Source organism: Malaya genurostris, chromosome 1 (genome assembly GCF_030247185.1).
Source record: "Malaya genurostris strain Urasoe2022 chromosome 1, Malgen_1.1, whole genome shotgun sequence".
Lineage (NCBI taxonomy): Eukaryota > Metazoa > Arthropoda > Insecta > Diptera > Culicidae > Malaya > Malaya genurostris.
In genome coordinates, this window is record NC_080570.1 from 166112534 (window position 1) to 166130214 (window position 17681).

At 33.0% G+C, this 17681-nt stretch overlaps 2 protein-coding genes across 5 annotated transcripts; one reads left to right on the forward strand and one right to left on the reverse strand.

The window, feature by feature from the left end:
* The first annotated feature begins 5188 nt into the window (after window positions 1-5188).
* LOC131426700 (homeobox protein ceh-30) lies at window positions 5189-11546 on the forward strand. Its single transcript, XM_058589624.1, has 3 exons — window positions 5189-5583; window positions 11110-11191; window positions 11248-11546. Exons 1-3 carry the CDS (start codon window positions 5247-5249, stop codon window positions 11525-11527), a joined length of 699 nt encoding a protein of 232 aa, XP_058445607.1. The 5' UTR covers window positions 5189-5246; the 3' UTR covers window positions 11528-11546.
* Window positions 11547-11565: 19 nt separating this feature from the next.
* LOC131426697 (synaptic vesicle glycoprotein 2C-like) lies at window positions 11566-15324 on the reverse strand. 4 transcript variants are annotated; one of them, XM_058589621.1, is made up of 12 exons: window positions 15308-15324; window positions 14125-14368; window positions 13851-14069; window positions 13466-13628; window positions 13327-13396; window positions 13234-13267; window positions 13038-13179; window positions 12815-12953; window positions 12290-12758; window positions 12070-12229; window positions 11837-11964; window positions 11566-11774 (listed from the first exon to the last, which is right to left on the reverse strand). In XM_058589621.1, exons 2-12 carry the CDS (start codon window positions 14126-14128, stop codon window positions 11719-11721), a joined length of 1584 nt encoding a protein of 527 aa, XP_058445604.1. In that variant the 5' UTR covers window positions 14129-14368; window positions 15308-15324; the 3' UTR covers window positions 11566-11718. The 4 variants fall into 4 exon arrangements, 3 of the variants coding, with proteins under 3 accessions (XP_058445604.1, XP_058445603.1, XP_058445602.1); XM_058589620.1 differs by lacking the exon at window positions 15308-15324 and adding an exon at window positions 14584-15003; XM_058589619.1 differs by lacking the exon at window positions 15308-15324 and adding an exon at window positions 14584-15003 and having other exon boundaries at window positions 14125-14468.
* Between the last annotated feature and the right edge of the window lie 2357 nt (window positions 15325-17681).

The following is a 17681-nucleotide window of genomic DNA, read 5'->3' on the forward strand; positions in this document are numbered from 1 at the left end:
AATTTTAGGGTTTCATACAATTTCTATTTTCTATTCGTCTTGCAGTTCAAAAAAATTTTTAACATAATCATTAAAATAATTTCATGAAAATTAAACACAACGAAGAATATTCACGCGAAAAACACATGCTGATTGATAATAAAAGGTATCGTTTCACTGTTAGGTGGATGCTCGTTTTTGTTACAAATTTTGAGAAACGGATCCGGGTTAAGAAGAGAATTGGTTATAATTAAACATAAAAATATGGCATATGGTGCTTACTACAGCATTAGTCATTGCAATAAAAATGAAGGAGGTGTTAAAGTGGTCAATGTAATGGATCGTCATAATAAACCACCCATTAAAATGAAGCTGAATTGTACACACGTCAGCACAGCTGATGAAATTCCCAACGCTCTTAGCGTATTTAAGCAGGTACATAATTCTATTAATCATCGTACCTTTCCCGTATTGGGATGAAATTTTTCGTTGCTTATTTTGTTGATATTTGTATGTCCCGGCACAGTGGACTGTACATGGTTGTGGTATTGATCCAAGTACGTTTCAATGAGACCAACTAGCAGCTGAGAAAAGTTGCCTGATTTAACGGTACCGTCATCATTGAGAATCTTATCTCTATTTTTAACCCTCAGCATACAATCCTCCTAAAACTCACGTTGAGTACGATTGGCATATAACTTTTGTTTTTCTGTGTCGAATGTTGAATTTTTATTTATTAATGTTGTAGGATATTTTATTAGGAAAGTGAAAATCATCATACCTGCTTTCCAAACGAATTTTTGAAGTTTCTAAATACTATGGAATTATATCACTAGAATAGTCGTAACAAATCTTCGCGACATTATCCTTACACACAGATACATTACAAGCCGAGCATTTTTAGATTTTTTCCGATTCAAATTACGTGATATGCAACAAGTTTTTGGTTTGATATGTTTCACAGCAGTGAAATGAATTTATTGTATAACCAGTTAATAAACCTATAAGGAACTTGATCCCTCCAGGTTGTTAAGTTGGTTTCACAAGCAGTAATGTGAATAATTCTCAATTTGACGTTTCAACACGTGTGAAAACAATTATCTGACACACACACACACACACACATATATATATATATATATATATATATATATATATATATATATATATATATATATATATATATATATATATATATATATATATATATATATATATACACATACACACACACATACACACACCCATTTTTTGTGCTCCATTATGAAACGGCACGACACTAAAAAAAGTCACGAGATTAGCCAAACTACATTGTACGATGAGGGTTAAATAACAAACAGTTCACGCTAACTCGATCCAACAAGCTTGGGTGTAAGTCGTTGTTTGTAAGCATGGTGTGCAGCAAAATTTCTATAACCGCTCATATTTCACACCCTTCCAAAATGCGTCTATCGATGGAAAAAGTATTTGAGAGTAATCTGATATCATTCTTATAGTTTGTAATCTCTCGTAATTATCGCTTATGAAATTAGTTGAATGAGAGTTTATATACGAAATTGAAATAATGCATAATGGTTTAAGGGGCGGGTAGGGTCTAACACTTTTGAAAAATCATTTATTATTTTCTTTCTATTTTCTGATAGTAAAACATTTCAAGAATATTCTGAGAAATTTTGAAGCCTATCGGAACAAAACTCAGCAAGTTATGGGCCTTTATATTTGCCGATCTCATACTATGAAGAAATAAGAGCTGCACACACAGGCCCACAGATCTGCTTCGATTGACTTAAAAACTTGACAAAATATTCTCGAAATGTTTCATTATAACAAAATACAAATAAAAAAATATGGCTTTTTTCAGAATGTTAGACCCTACGAGCTCCCCTGATTTGTTTGTTTCGTTCGATTTTATAGACAACTAGCTGACCCGTCGAACTTCGTCTCTTTCAAAAATTATTGGTTCGAATTTATGTTTTCGGACAGCAGAATTGTCAAACGAACGTTTATCTCCATTATTTTTCTGAATACTTATCGCACAATCAAAGGAATTCGACACACATTGAAATACTTCTGTTAAGAATGAATTGAGCAAATGCACAGATTGTCATCCCATCCTTTGAGTCAATAAAGAATCTCTCACTAATGGTTTCGACATAACGGATATAAGGTGCCACGCTTTCTCTTCCAGATGTGATTCTTGCTTTCGGTAATGGATAAAAAAGCTCACTAACCAGAATTTTGTATTGATAAATTTAATACATAAACATACATACAAAGCATATAAACCATTTTGAACAGTTCGTTTTAAGAAATTACTTGAATGTTCACCCGCCGCAACAGAATAAACTTTGAAGCAGTTCCTTGCACAGTTTTTAAGCAGCGAGAAAGTTTTCTCAGAACTTGTTCTGTATATTCAAGTTGCCATAATGTGCCACGCGTACTTTAGGGCTCTAATAAAGTGGAAATTTTGCACACACTTTCTACATATAAAAAACCAGACCCCAACGTTTTCCTTTTCGTTGTTTGTTACTATGAAAAGGTTTTACAGCTACAAAATGGTCGATATTTTCGTGGAAAATCGTACTTTTGAACTTAAACAACCACCAAAAATTCAAAAAATTAAAAAAAAAATCAAACAGAAACGTTGGAGTCTACAAAAACTTCTGCTCTAACTATGCTGCTTTGATTTGTTCACTTCTGATTAGTCTGCGCTGATATACAGTGGACACCGCAAATCATAATTTTTAAGAAGCGTTCTCAAAAATGCCTCTTCGCCGACTTATTTGTCAATATTTTTCCACGGAAAGATTATAAAATGTTGTTCGAAAGATGCTTTTTATTATACAAAATATTCGAATTTATTTTGTTGAACGATAGTTCTGAAAAAAAAATTGCAAAGATTATGATTTTTTCATCATTTAGACCCCTTGAATGATTCCTGCGCACGGGCCTGGATCCCATACCAATGTAGTATAAAGGACCGTTAATTTCGTACTCGCTTGACTTTCGTAGAGCCGATAACACTAAACTGAATCATACGTTTTCCTGATCAACAGATGCTCTCAAAATTATATCTATTTCATTATAATATAGAAAATTGTTAAATTTCCAATCCAATTCTTGTTACCGATAATGCAAAATGATAAGGTACAAATTTCAAACCATTCAAGTCATTATAAGTGACACTGCAAAAACGTGAAAGAAAATCTAAACTGAACTCAAAACTATTTTGATTCAAAGGTTACATTAGTTGCTGGTTGAAAATAGCGACTTCAGTTTTACCGGATCCCGGAAGTACTGAAAATATAGATAAAAAAATCTTAAAAGAAACTTTAATTCTGGTACGTTTTGCCTTTCTCTATAGAAAGGTATTATATTTGCTGAAAATCCGACTTTCGAATATAGCCTCGGAGACCCATTGTGTTAAATATCATTCGGCTCAGTTCGACGAGTTACACCATGAAATAGGAATCAACGTTACTATTTGATTTCACACTTACTGTCAGTTTTAGAAGACAGAATTCAAATTCATGAAGCAGTATTTAAGTCTAATGGAAGTGCCTCTTAGTACAAAAATAGAACAAAATCACTAGTCTTTGAAAATTTAAATTAATATATAACATGGATGCTGAGTGGCATTTTTGGAACGGCGCGAGAATTAATATGACATAACATATAACATGAACAACTGCCAAACAATTATATGAATGGAATGAGCAGAGACGTCGAGATTTATTCACGACTGTGCATTATTGTTACGTGTCACATGAAGAATATGAACCAAGAGCGACCTAGACGAGTAGCATTTTTCACAATACTAAAGTGATTCCAGGCACACACGCTTATCATTCTTTTGTTGCAATTTCAGAAACCATAATCGACACCAGACTGTTTTCTAATGACGATGCACTTTGTACTCATAAGATCTTCAGAAATATTAAAATATGATATAAAAAAAATAAACTGTGTAAATATAAAAGTTATAGGTATAGCAAGCTAATAAATTCTTTCTAAAATATAATAATGGCGTCGTACTTAGTACTTAAAAGACTGAAAACTGCAAAATATCCATAAAAAAAGTCATGGCGTTACATTTCGATGCAGTAATTGGTTTTCTGTTTCAACAGACTCTGCGACTGATTCTGAGCGTACAGAACCATTATATGGCTAGGTACTATCCTGCAACCACTTATAATACAAACAAATAATTTTTAATGATAATAAGGTATATGAAATTGTATAATTCATTTAGAATAACTGTTTTCGAATGTTTAGAACCACTATTGACTAGTCTAAACGGCTCAAATCAACAAAAACCCGAGTTTTTGTTTTTTTCATATCTAAATATCTCTAGAATTTACCGTTTTCGTGTAACCACGATCTTAAGAAACTGCATGCAAAAATACATCTGTCCTTTTTTTTTAAAAATCAGTCTTGAGTCGAATTGCATACTGCAATCGTATGCAAAGTTTTATCCGAATCGGAGTATGTGATGTCGATGACTTGGTAATGATTCCTAGAATACATTTCTAAAAATATTTCTATCTTAGCTACTGTTTTGTTTTTGACCTAACGTAAGTATAAACCTCATTAGTTAAATTATGTCTTTGATTCTTCATATCCGTTCTTTTGCATGAACAGCTCGTTCTAAGCGTATGGATTTAGATACTGTTGACACTATATCATAAATTTAATCTCTTCTAATACCAAAAATCTAATAATACGAACATAATCTTACTTGTAAATAGGTGTACATTTATAATAATTGCAACAATTTAAAAATGATATTCTTAATTCCCAAGATCCGTAGATTAAATCAATAACGCAGTTAAAACTATATTTTAGAATAAGGTGTAAAACAGTCAATCGCCTAACAATCAAGATATAAATTACGTTTTTTAGAAATCACATTTCGGCAGTTTTATAGAAAATAATCTTGGCAGATGAAGCAGATGAAAATTGAAATCATTACACTCGTCTCATTCGCGCTCCGGTATAATGGGAGAAGCTGCAGTGAGTATGAAAAATAGGCGTTAACCTTTTATCGCGTTACGACGCTTATGGTTGGATGAATTATGGAAAGAGATAGAAATAAGCATATGAGATGTTATTATGAAAGGTGTGATGAGAGTCAGCAAAAATATGGGAAAAGTGGTGAGTTTATGGTTTCAGTTATTTTTTAGGCTTCGTTCTATGCGGATTACTTCTAACACCTTGAGAAACCGTAAATGAAGTGCTGAATATACCTGATCAGTTGATTGTTTAATATGATGTGCGATAAAGCAAGGATATATTCCCATATTGAAACTGAAACACAAAAAACTACTGACATGTGTCACTTACCTAAACGCAAAACCTTTTCCATAGATGATATCTTAGGTATTTCGACCGACTTAAGTTTGAAAACAAATCGTTGTTGTGAAATATGCAACATAAGTCACACTAATGCTTCTGAAAAGGAACTCATGGCAATGTGTTCGTCAAATATGAGAAGATGTTGCATTAGATCGAAAGTAGTGCCAAATTTTGTACAACCAGGCTCGGCAAACGAACAATGCGGCTCTGAACATCATTTCTACGATATTACTGTACGAAACGATTCATGTAAGTAAAAAAATTGATTTGTATGCTTTACCAAGTCTTTTGTTCATAACTTTTTTTTCGTGAAAAATGAGGTGCTAAAATGAATAAATAATGTGTAATGTGTTAGAATTTCTGGTGTATCAATTGTTAGCGCTCGAGTAAATAATCGACCATCGAGTTAATAAAAATATGGGATCACAAGCTGTATCGCAGCTAAAGTCAACAAAATATAATCACCAATATCTTCATTTTCTGCTCGTTTAACGAAACATACAATGCTCAGTACACATAACAAAGCAAAGAGTATGTAGACAATGATATTTAGCGCCTACCTGTGAAATTTAGGTGAAACGAAATTTGTTTATAATACACGATACATTGGAACGCAAGCAATTAGAAACCTCAAACTGGTGTTTTACCAATACACGCCTCATTGATTATACAGTATTAAGAAGTTTACAAAAAGTTCAAGAATCTATCCAATTGAGCACTCTTCCCGAATTTGGACCCTCGTTTATGTTGTTATTGTACACATCAATTGTATTTGAGCCATATGAACTATTTATGAAATTAGAAAGAACGAAGCGTCTTTGAATCAATCGCGCTCCCACTAATAGAAGACTAAAAATTGATCAAATGTCACGAAAATAATTGAATATAATCTTTATGTTATTCCCTGGATACTGTTAGACCTACGTGATTTATGAAAATCAAAATCAAACCCATTTTTCAATACGCCTAGTGGTTTGCTACTGCATTTCTTTTGCCATTGAATGAGTTTTATTATGATATTGTGTTCATTGTGTTAGTTTATGATACAAATATGGATAGAAATTGTAAACAGTTACCAATTCCGGTAAACGACGAATACAGATTATTATTTTTTTTTATATCGTTTATTTATACCCGGCTTTAACCTAGTTGCGGTCGTTCACCGGGCAATATAGATTAAAATTGGTATTACAAAAATTAAAATTCCGGCAAACGACGAATACAGATAACACACAGAAAAATAGAACACATTAGATTCTAATATATTGAGTTTTAGGTCAACTTTAAACATTTGTATGAAACAAATAAAATTGGTTTTGATCTAAAATTAGAATGAAATAAAACTCTCTTTGAATTAAACATAGTGTGGCAATGCGTTTTAGATTGAAATATATTAAGATATGGACTCTAATTCGAAAGTTTCATAGAATCAAATTAAAAAATTATCTGATTCAAACGCTTGTTACAGTACATTAATGTATTTGAATCAAAACTGTCGTGGTATAGATTCAAATTAAAAAATATGCAGTAATATGATATATTGGAATTAAATATTTGACACTTAAAATCAGCGGAATCAAATTGGTGAGTCTTAGCTTCAAATTAATAAATGTTGAATAGAATGTTCCGTCCTTGAATCAAATGCCAAAGAATATTGATTCTAAAATATTCCCATTAAATCGAACATTGCTACTAGTTTAGTTTGAGAAATTTAACACTACTTTTGTTAACATATGATGTTGTTTGTAGCGGCTATTTTGCTACATCATTCAATTGGAGGAATGAGCGCGTTCGAGGAAATAACTTTTGAAGCAGTTGACGATTTCGAAATAATCTCCACTATTGAAATATTATATTATATTATGAATTATGTAAGTACAGGGAACTTATATTTGTAGTCATTTCAGGGAACGGTTTCACCGTAGAGTTATTTAAAATTTTTAAGCGAAATATTATTATTATATCGTTTATTTATACCCGGTTTTAACCTAGTTGCGGTCGTTCACCGGGTAAGCGAAATATAGTAGAGGAGTTAATACAGCATCCATACTTAGCTGAGCGCACTAAATGCATACAATAATAAATATAAATTGAATTCAAAAGGCTTATTTTTTCAGAACAACGAACATTATATCGACAATAATCAGTTGAAAATTCGTTTTAAATAACAATTCAATGAATTTAAAACAATCTATCATTGAATTTACATACAATCACACGAAAGCTTGATTGTAAAAACAAAACCTATTGGTTTTGAATCAAATAGCAATTGTATTTAATTCCAAGTGAAACGAAGTAAGATTCATATTCTAAAAAAAAATAATTTTAGTTCAAAGCACAATGTATTTGAATTTAATGTTTATTTTATTTATTTCTGAACATGTAGAAACAACATTTATTTGCTTCGAAGCAAATATCAAATGTATTTGAATCAAAGGGAAATGAAAATAGGTGCTGTTTCAAAATAAAATATCTTTGAATTCAAAGCGCAATATGATTAAATTTAAAATTAATTTCCCTGCGTGTATATAATAATAATAAGTTCAATACCCAATATGCTAACACACTACGAAAGTATAAGAAAAAAATATAAGTAGTTCTTTATAATAACGCATGCGCTATCCAATATAATAAACATTAAAACAAGATTTCAAGTTTTTACGGATTAAAACAAGAGCTGTTCTACGAATCAGTAGAAAGATTCTGTGAATATTATTCTTTGTATCTAGAACCTAGAATAGTTACCTCTATCATTAATATAATTTCCGCAATGTTTAATATCATTGCAATTGGTCTTGTATTGTACACAACTCTGTAATTTTTATTAATAGTCCATTATGATTAGGATTATCACTTGGTGGATGTTAGTGGATTCATCAGCATTTCATAAATTAAAATTCGAAGATAGCAGGGTAGTCTCAAATTTTCGTTTATGTATGTATGTATGTATGTATGTATGTATGTATGAAGCCACCATCAGTTCAACATCAGAATCACATGTTGCAATATACTATGATAAATATTGCACTTTAGGATGGGCTTCAACCTACAAGCCATTTCGCACCCTCGCATTCTGCTACTAACACAGAAGGCGATAGCACCCAGTCGACGCCGTTCTACCACACTGGAAACGTAAACCGCTGTTAAAAAAAGTTCTCCCAATGAAGTTCCTTTGGACTTCGCATAATTCTGTTGCTCGCTGTATTCCAGGTCGTTAGGTCATCGGTATTGCTCTCGTATGTCTTGCATCGACAACCGTTGCTCAAAAAATAATTGTTTTTAATAAAATTTTTTATTCAGGTGCACAAGATTTACGTTGCCGATTGAGCCATATTCTTGTTAGATAAAATTACTTTTCATGCGAATGTTTACTCTTAAAAATCAAAAGTTCAAGCGATGGCGGCTCAATTTATATGGCCAAATTATAAAGGTATTAGAATTGCTGGATAAACCGACTTTTGAATGGAGCCTTGGAGATTCATAGTGTTATATATCATTCGACCCCAGGCGCGTATACAGACGGGTGTTTTAGGGGTTGAAACCCCCTCCGAAACTCAAAAAATTATTATATTATGAATACTTTTCTCTTTAAATATTTAAGTCAATTATAAAATGACTAATATTCAACAAACGACTTTTTACCCCAAAATTTTTCATATGATACATATTACATATTTCTATTCGTATTGATCAACATGTTTTTAAACACCCCCCGAAAAAAATTTCTGGGTACGCGCCTGTTCGACCCCGTTCGACGAGATCGGTAAATGTCTGTGTGTGCACTTTTCAAAGATATTATTACCGCTCAATTTGAGTGATGGTGGAACTGATTTTAACAAACTTAGGCATTTTGAAAGCTACTGTTAGGTTATTGATCTAGTTCGAAGATGAAACGGCTATGATTTGTCGTTCCGGAGATATGATGGCGTAAGTGACGTAACAGACAAAACACGTTGTTTTTTTTTGCCGCGCGAGTTTCTTGGAGATGACGGAATGGATCTTAACAAGCTTAGGCCCGTTCGAAAGCTATTATTAGGTCAATGATAAAGTTCGAAGATCAAATGGCTGTGACTTTGGTTCCGGCGATATGATGGTATATCAGAACTATTTTGGATATAGTTATTTGGAGATCTACGCCTTTGAGATATATGAGATATGATGGTATAAGGGACGTGACCGAAAAAAACGCGTTGGTTTTCTACCTATTTTTTACTATTATATATAAAGGTGACAATATTTTGAGATGATCTCCAATTTCGTAAAGCGGTAGTGCATAAAAGCTTAATGCAAAATTTGAGCTAAATCGGATAAGGGTAAGTGGTGCTGCCCGGCGGTTAAGGTTGAAAATTTTCGATCTTGAGAAATTACTATAGGGAGTACGAGATTTCCGAAATTGCATGAAACGTCGAGATTAAGTGTCATCTGAAAAAAAAATCTTATGAAAAAGAAAATCGATTATTTCGAAAAAAGTTTTTTTTTTCGAGATGACACTAAATTTTGACGTTTTATGAAATTTTAAAACTTTTTGCATAAAAAAATACTGTTTCGATTTCTGAAATTTCATGTCATGTTCCCTATGGTGATTTTTCAAGATCTATGAAAATTCTACTAAGTGGATTAGGAAGGATTTTTTTTTAGATTACCATCACTCTTCAGGCAACGGAAATGTCAATCGCTTGGTTTGAGAAATGATACCGAGTATGTGATAAAAACGCTGAAGCATATTTTTGTGAACTACTATAAAATAGTGTCTAAAAGGAGCCCAAATTAGTGTCAGAAATTATTTTCATGAGACTGCTTTGAAGAAAGAGAACACACCACTAGATGGATTAAGAAGGGTTTTTTGTATAAGGAACCGGTGGCACCGATTCGCAAATTCACTTGAAGCTGCTCGAAACAAAACACGAGGTCATGGCAACAACATAATAATTTTTTTTCCAAAACCTACCAATACCCAATAAAAATTAAAATCTTTACCCGTACTCGGCCCGAACCCGAAAAAAGTCCCGAAATCCGTCCAAAATTTTTAACCCAAACCCGACCCGTATTCGTTGAAAATGAAAAAAATCGGCAACCGTACCCAACCCGACGCGAACAAATATATCTTGTTCAGTATCTGAGCCCGACCAATATCCCACGGGTTCGAATTCGGTTGGGTTTCGGGTATTTGTACCGTCCTTATTCGATACTGTTAATATTGATTCTTGAAACAACAAAACAACATATTTTTTAACTGGCCGTGTAGGAGAAGAAAATAAAGCAATATGGCTCCGCGACGAGCATTATTATCGAACACGGCCCAAACACTATCAGAAAAATTAACATTATGATTTCTAATTACGATTATAAATGGAATTTGAAAAAAACTATGGTAACTTCGTTTGGACTAAAAATTGTTACTAAACCAAGAAAATCGCGATTCTTTAGGAAGTAAACGATAAAAAGCTACGATCCAAAAACGCTAAGATTATGACAGATTTTATATTTACGTTTTCCGTATTGCTATGAAATTAACAGGGAAAGTGAATTGTAGCGAATGAAGTTAACCACACAATGTGAGCATTGCTTACGAATCGCCATATAAAAATGTTGATCAGGAACGCGGACGAATTGATCCCATCTCCACCTATATAATCAAAGATTCATTGTGTAGATAAGCGGGTGGTTTTGAATAAAGTGAACAATATTCGACATTAGAAAAAAAAAACACTCAACGAAAAACAATAATGATTATATTAAATGGAGTTCTTTGTATTATTTTGTTTCTATTTTTAGATTGTAAGGTCAGTGTAAAACGTCGGAAGCAAAGCAACGATCGTAAACCTCGACAAGCGTACAGTGCCAAACAGTTAGAAAGGTTTGATATCATTTTCCATGTCAAAAATATCCAACCCTATTTTTTTTTTCAAAAAGGTTAGAAAACGAATTCAAGCAGGATAAATATCTGTCCGTCAGTAAGCGACTTGAATTGTCAAAGTGCTTAAACCTTACCGAAGTACAGATCAAAACTTGGTTCCAAAACCGTCGGACGAAGTGGAAAAAACAACTAACATCCAGATTAAAGATAGCTCACCGACAAAGCTTATATACTAAAAAATGCTTCAACACAAACTTTCCTTTTATGTCTTCGACATTAGTTCAAACATCTCTTTTAAAATTCAATGTGGCTGAATTAACAGATAAAATTTATTAGAGGCTTTATTCACAATAGATAATGATCAATAAAACATATTTGAATACTTTAAAGTATATTAATTCCTTATCTACAGAACTATAAGAAATATGTCCTCCAATTCTCTTATTTTTTAAATATAGATCATCGAAAAAAGTCTCTGTTATTATGAATTAATTCCTATTCTAATCGGCTATGTTTATCTGTGTTTATCAATCCAACGCTTCGGTACCCGTGCTTGGTAAAAGTAAACATAATATACCACTGACTGTAATAAAACGATATCGATAACTTGCAAAAACCAGATAAAAGCAATCAAAATATTCTTACCTAAGAGCATAACAGAAAAAATTATAATCGGTACGATACAGTTTAGATCTATGAGGTACCCGAAAAGTAGATTGCCAATAAGAGCGCCTCCCCGACCAAAAGTTAATGATAAAGCAGCCGCCATAACCCTGAAATAGAAAATCTTATTATTATTATTATTTATTGTTTTATTACTATTTTCTAATTATTATTAATGTTATAGTTATTATTGAGTTTTATAATAATGTTTGTACCTCAAGTTAGTTGGAAATAAATCAACCATAACACAATACACAGTACTAATGGCCATCGAAGTTAGCGCTTCAAAAGCACATGATAGAAACAAATTTTGTCTGGAGTTCACTACGAAGTAAAGTCCAATAGTGACAGTCCCTGCCAGCAAAAGACTAGACACTGAAACAAAAATAATGTCATCAAGGAAAAAATAACTTGCGATATAAATGATTTCATCACCTAGAAAAAATTTTGCACCCAAACGAGGAACACATAATGGCAGCCAGAAACTGGTCGGGATACACGCAATTCCAATAATTAAAGTATGTAAGAATACACTAGTGTCTATGGACCCTCCACAGAAATCATCAACAAGTATACCATTGGCATCACCTAGTACAATTGATGAGACATCGCATACAGAGGCAGATGTGCCCGGAAATCGAGTTTCATATTGTTCGAACCGATCAAATAACTCGGGAAACCAAATCATCAACGTGTAGTAACTACTAGTAATACCGAATTGAATTATACAAGTAAGAATCGTGTTTTTCAAGTAAGGAAATTTACACAATGCTTTCGTTTGGTCCCAAATCTCGCTTAACAAAATTTTTAGATGATTTGGTTTTCTCATACTCAATGTACGTTTGGATCTGTTATGTATTTCCATGACGTTGTTTGCTTTCTCATTTCCTTTTAAACTTTTTATCTGTAAAATAAAACAGTAATCAGTTACGTTTAGGTAAATAACACGTAAATCCTTACAGGATATTCCAGTCGATCCCGACCAGAATTTTTTTCATATATATCTTTTATAACTTCTAATGCTAAGTCGATTTCCCCACACTCAATTAAAAATTTGGGACTTTCTGGAAACATACATAAGCTTGAACCAAGAATTAAACTAAAAAGAATGTTTTAAAGAAAAAAAATCACTAAGGACAACCGAATATAAGAGTTTGGTACAAATATTTGTAACTTTATCTACCCAGGTAAGGAGCACACTGCAACAAACAAATTCCAACTTCCAAATGTCCACTTGAAAATTTTATCGTTGATTGTCCATTCATATTTAATTTGAAACGTAAGTGGGATAAGCGCCCAAGCAATGAGCGGGAGTAATATGATTCCTAGAATTCAGAAGCATAGTTATTAATTTGGCGGTGAACAAAACTATACATTACCAGCCGTCCAAAACATTTCCATCCAACAAAGAACCTGAGCGATTAAAGAAATGAAGTAATACGAAAACGACTTGGTGTTAATTAATAATTTACCTTTTCCCGATATTTAGTGGGTTGAAATTCTCCTAAATATGGAAAGCATATACCCATTGCTCCAGTAATACTGCAAAAGAACATTTGAAAAAGACATCTTGAATGAATAATTGCGTAAACAAGATCCTACAACACCTACGCAAACCCGTTGATAAATCTCAATATCATAAACAATCCAAAAAAAGGAGTGAGCGAAGATAAAAGACCTGCAATTCCATCCAGTATCAAAGCAGTTATCAGAACAACTCGTCTTCCTTTGGTATCAGCCAAACAGCCCCAAAAATATGATCCGATGACCATACCTGAAATATTAACATCATAATTCGGTGAAAGATCAATTGGAAACCCAACAAGAATCATCTCTATTCTTCAGAGGTTCAGAACAAATTCAAATTGATTCAAAATATAGCTTTGCTTTATTGATCAATAGACACACGAGTGTAAAATAACATGTATATATTTTTTTCTCTCTCATAGTTTGGGGCGGATTTGATTAAGCCAAAAAGATAAGTATCACCACTTACCTAGCATTGGAGCTGCTGTTAACCACCCTTTGTCTTCAGAAGTCATCCTAAAATCACACGTCGCCGACGGTAGGACGAAAGAAATAATTGTTATGCCGACCGCTGTATTTGCGTAAATTAATCCACATATTGTCAACAGATAGTAATGAAATTTTCCAAAACCGGCAAGAACAAGTGCATTTTCGTAATCGGCATTGCCTCCTTCTATAAAATCCAAACCTAAAGAGAAAAAAAAACAGTATAGTCGAAGCACAGATAGAGTTGAAATTCTTACCCATTTTCAGTACAAAATAATGTTATTTCGTTATCCGTGCTTGAAGAATACCAACAAAGCAGTTTTATTGTTGTCGTTATTCAGTATTTACATAAACTTTTGTATCTTTCTAATCTATTCGATGCTCTCACTCTTTCTCTTGCATGTATATTGTAGTATGTGGTGTACTATAACGACGTGAACCTACGACTATCGATGAAATTCACGTCAATCCTTCGCTTTGCAGTGGCTTTTTTCCATAAATCTGAAAAATTTGCCAATGACTTTTTAGTGGTATAATATTTAAATCATGAGTGACTGCGGAGACCACACAATAATAGCAGCTTCCAAAGACGTCGCTATGTCTAAAATTGAAGGGAATTCAACCATATTTGATTTTAAAAAAGAATTAGAAACGAGACTATTCACAATCATGTCATTTTCTGGATCTAACATTTGTTGCTAACTACTAAACCTTACCTTCAAACATTTATTTTTTCTTAAACATTTTGGCACAGTACACGAAACTTGAGCAAACTATTTTTTCAACCTTAGTAAAATTGTTATATAAGGAATACATGTAATTCTAACACCTGATAGAAGAACTCAAAAGTTCGAGCACAAAATAAAGCTAATAAGCTATTATTGGTTAGGATATCAACTTATAATATAGCATATTTCATGCTTTTCATATTAAAGGAAACATAACTAGACTCTTAGCACTTCTCTGTTTGATTATCAATCACGGATGCAAACTGCGCACTTGACTTTCACGTTGTGTATAAATAAAATTCACTAAGATTACTAAATTGTAGTGAAAGCAGCTTTTAGCTGAATGCCTCGAAATGATGTATCTGCAATTGCAGCCACCTTCACAGAGCGCTCCTTCGAAACTGAAGCATATAGTAGAATACTTTTTTATAATTAGAAACTATTCCTACGAATGTGCTTGTTGCTATACAGGTATCCTAGTATCCGATTTAATTTGTGTATTGTTTACCATCCTAATATACCATTTATTATAAGTTGTGTACAAGAGTCTGGTGGTAGTCGTTCAAGATTAAGTAACGTCTATTTAGTTGCTTAAACAACTACCGCAGAATCATTGCCAATAAAATGTGTAGAACGCAAAGATTTTTTGTCTTCATCTCGTGCATACGATATCGTCATTACGTTTGTTTCAATTGTTTTGTGTGATACATACCTACACACACGATTCGCACGGATTTCGAAAGTCCTTAAACTTGCACTTGAAAATAGCGCGTGCATTACATTGCTGCTGCTGAAATCATATCACCAAAAACAAACCAGCATAACAAATTAGAACTTTAAATATAGAATTATTAATGCAAGGGAGCATCAATATTGAACGTTAGGTATTATTGTGAATTTAACGTACTGTCAAAAAGATCCGGTAAAGTAAAAGTGATGGTATTTTGCTTGAAATATTCAACGGCACAACAGTGATAATTTTTATCTTGTTCTAGTATTAATACCCTAGTTATAACAACATTGATAAAACATCATTTAAAGGCAACAAAATTGCGTTTAATGCGTACCACGTCACTGTTTCTGCATTATGAACAAAATTATCTACAAAACATATACCAAATACAAGTGTAGGCTCTTTCCTTGTTAAGCGTAAATGCTGCAGAATCAGCGAGTTAATTAATTCCCTTGAGACCTACGTACTATAATATCGTCCCTACCGTAGCAACAGTAAATTGTGGGCGACGTAGCATCTCAATCAATATGAGGATCACAATTTAATAAGAACATTAGGTTCCGATACCAACTATGTCATACTTGACTCGTAATACACACACAATTTTACTTTAAACACTCAATTTTACAAAATCAAATTACGTTTAACGTACTTCAAAATGCTAACCATTAGCCCGATGCTTCTAAATTTTAACGAACAGATTTTTGAGCCTGTATTGACATTGTTACTGCGGCAGTAGTAAGCACCCTTTTTTACCGTGTTGAGAAGATACATTGTTAACACTTAGCCTCAGAGCAAAGTCCTGAAAAACCAAATGATCCCACTATACGTAACTGTAGCGGAACGAAATCAATTATATTTTGTCAGACTTTGCCAATGATGATTCTGGTGGTCGAGCTTCGGACATGTTATCTTTTTGTATCAGTATAACTTACCACTAGAGAACAGTATATTTAGGTTGTAAAGCTATAGAACATTTGTATACGTTGTTTGTAGCACGACATTGTTTTGTACAGCTTAATTTACTACTGATATAACAGTTTTCTTAAATTTGATGCAATAGAGTTTTTCACACAAAAACGAGTAGATAAAAATATTTATACAAGTAGTTTAAGAAAATAATTACGGATTCAAATCACAGGGTGTGATAAAAAAATTCCTGCTAGTCAAAATAAAATGTTTTCTGCGAACAATAGAGCAATTCCAGAAATTAGCAGTAGGAAAAGTGGCAAGATCAAAATCGAGTTTTTTCAATTTTATCGAAACTTAGCACACATTATTAGAAAGGCAAACGATTTGTTTTGCACGGATGGAGAGACCGCTTCAAATCACGATGGATTATTAAAAAAGGCGCATATATATTTTTATATGCACTTTCTTCAAATCGTGATAACTCGGAAACTGTACATTGTACAAAACTAGTTCCGTTACAAAAACAATTCAAAATTAAATGGATAAATTTTTTTCAATCTGGCGGCTTTTGAAAAATTGGCGTCCGATTTATTGGTAGATGTCATCAATTCTTGGAAAAGAATCATCTGAAAGCAAAGAACAAAATAGTTTCATATTTTGTATCGAATTGGCTCTGGCCGGCACTACAATGAAACTATACCTTTCTAATTTCCGACCTATATTTTTGCACTCTTCATTATTTATAACTTATTAAAATATCATTGCATATGTTTGGTTTTTAGCAAGGACCATGGAGTGAAACATGTTGATAAGTGTAATAGTTTGGAATACGAGTAACACCTACACGGAGAACCCGCAACTAATAATCTTTACTCTGTAATTTCGGAAGCGGAAGTCGGATTCTGATGAAATTCAGGAATTCAATATGGAACTATAAGACCTTTCACTTTAACCTGAGTTCGAGCAAATCGGTCAAACCATCGCTGAGAAAAGTATAAGTAAAATCCATTTTTGAATATATATAATCACTATTTCCGGTACTTCCGGAATCGAAAAACTGGAACCAGGATGGTTGTCTACTGATAATAACTACCAATTGGAGTAGTTTCGAGGCCAGACTAGAAATAGATTTACGTTGCCGTTTTGAGTGACGGTATGAAATTTTTAACACACTTTTTCCTATAACATAACATAAAACATTTGCGAGGAAAAAAATTCGGTTTTGAGTAATATTTTTCGTAATAATTCAAGTTTTGCATTGTTTGATTCCCAAGGCTCATGTCTACAAGGATAAACCAGCAACGATTGACGCACTGGAAGCCAATATTGAAGCGTTTATTCGTGAAATACCGATCGATATGTTGGAGATAGTGTGTCAAAATTGAATCTCGCGCATGGGCCATATAAAGCGGAGTCACGGCCAAAATTTCTTCAAACATTA

What these genes read in the sequence shown, in the direction of transcription:
- LOC131426700 (XM_058589624.1), top strand. Translation starts at nt 5,247, where the DNA reads ATGATGTGCGATAAAGCAAGGATATATTCCCATATTGAAACTGAAACA. An exon ending in TACTGTACGAAACGATTCAT is followed by an intron (nt 5,584 to 11,109) that starts GTAAGTAAAAAA and finishes TTCTATTTTTAG; the next exon opens with ATTGTAAGGTCAGTGTAAAA. An exon ending in AGTGCCAAACAGTTAGAAAG is followed by an intron (nt 11,192 to 11,247) that starts GTTTGATATCAT and finishes TTTTTCAAAAAG; the next exon opens with GTTAGAAAACGAATTCAAGC.
- LOC131426697 (XM_058589621.1), bottom strand. An exon ending in CCACTAAATATCGGGAAAAG is followed by an intron (nt 13,268 to 13,326) that starts GTAAATTATTAA and finishes TTAATCGCTCAG; the next exon opens with GTTCTTTGTTGGATGGAAAT. An exon ending in GGAAATGTTTTGGACGGCTG is followed by an intron (nt 13,180 to 13,233) that starts GTAATGTATAGT and finishes TCTGAATTCTAG; the next exon opens with GAATCATATTACTCCCGCTC.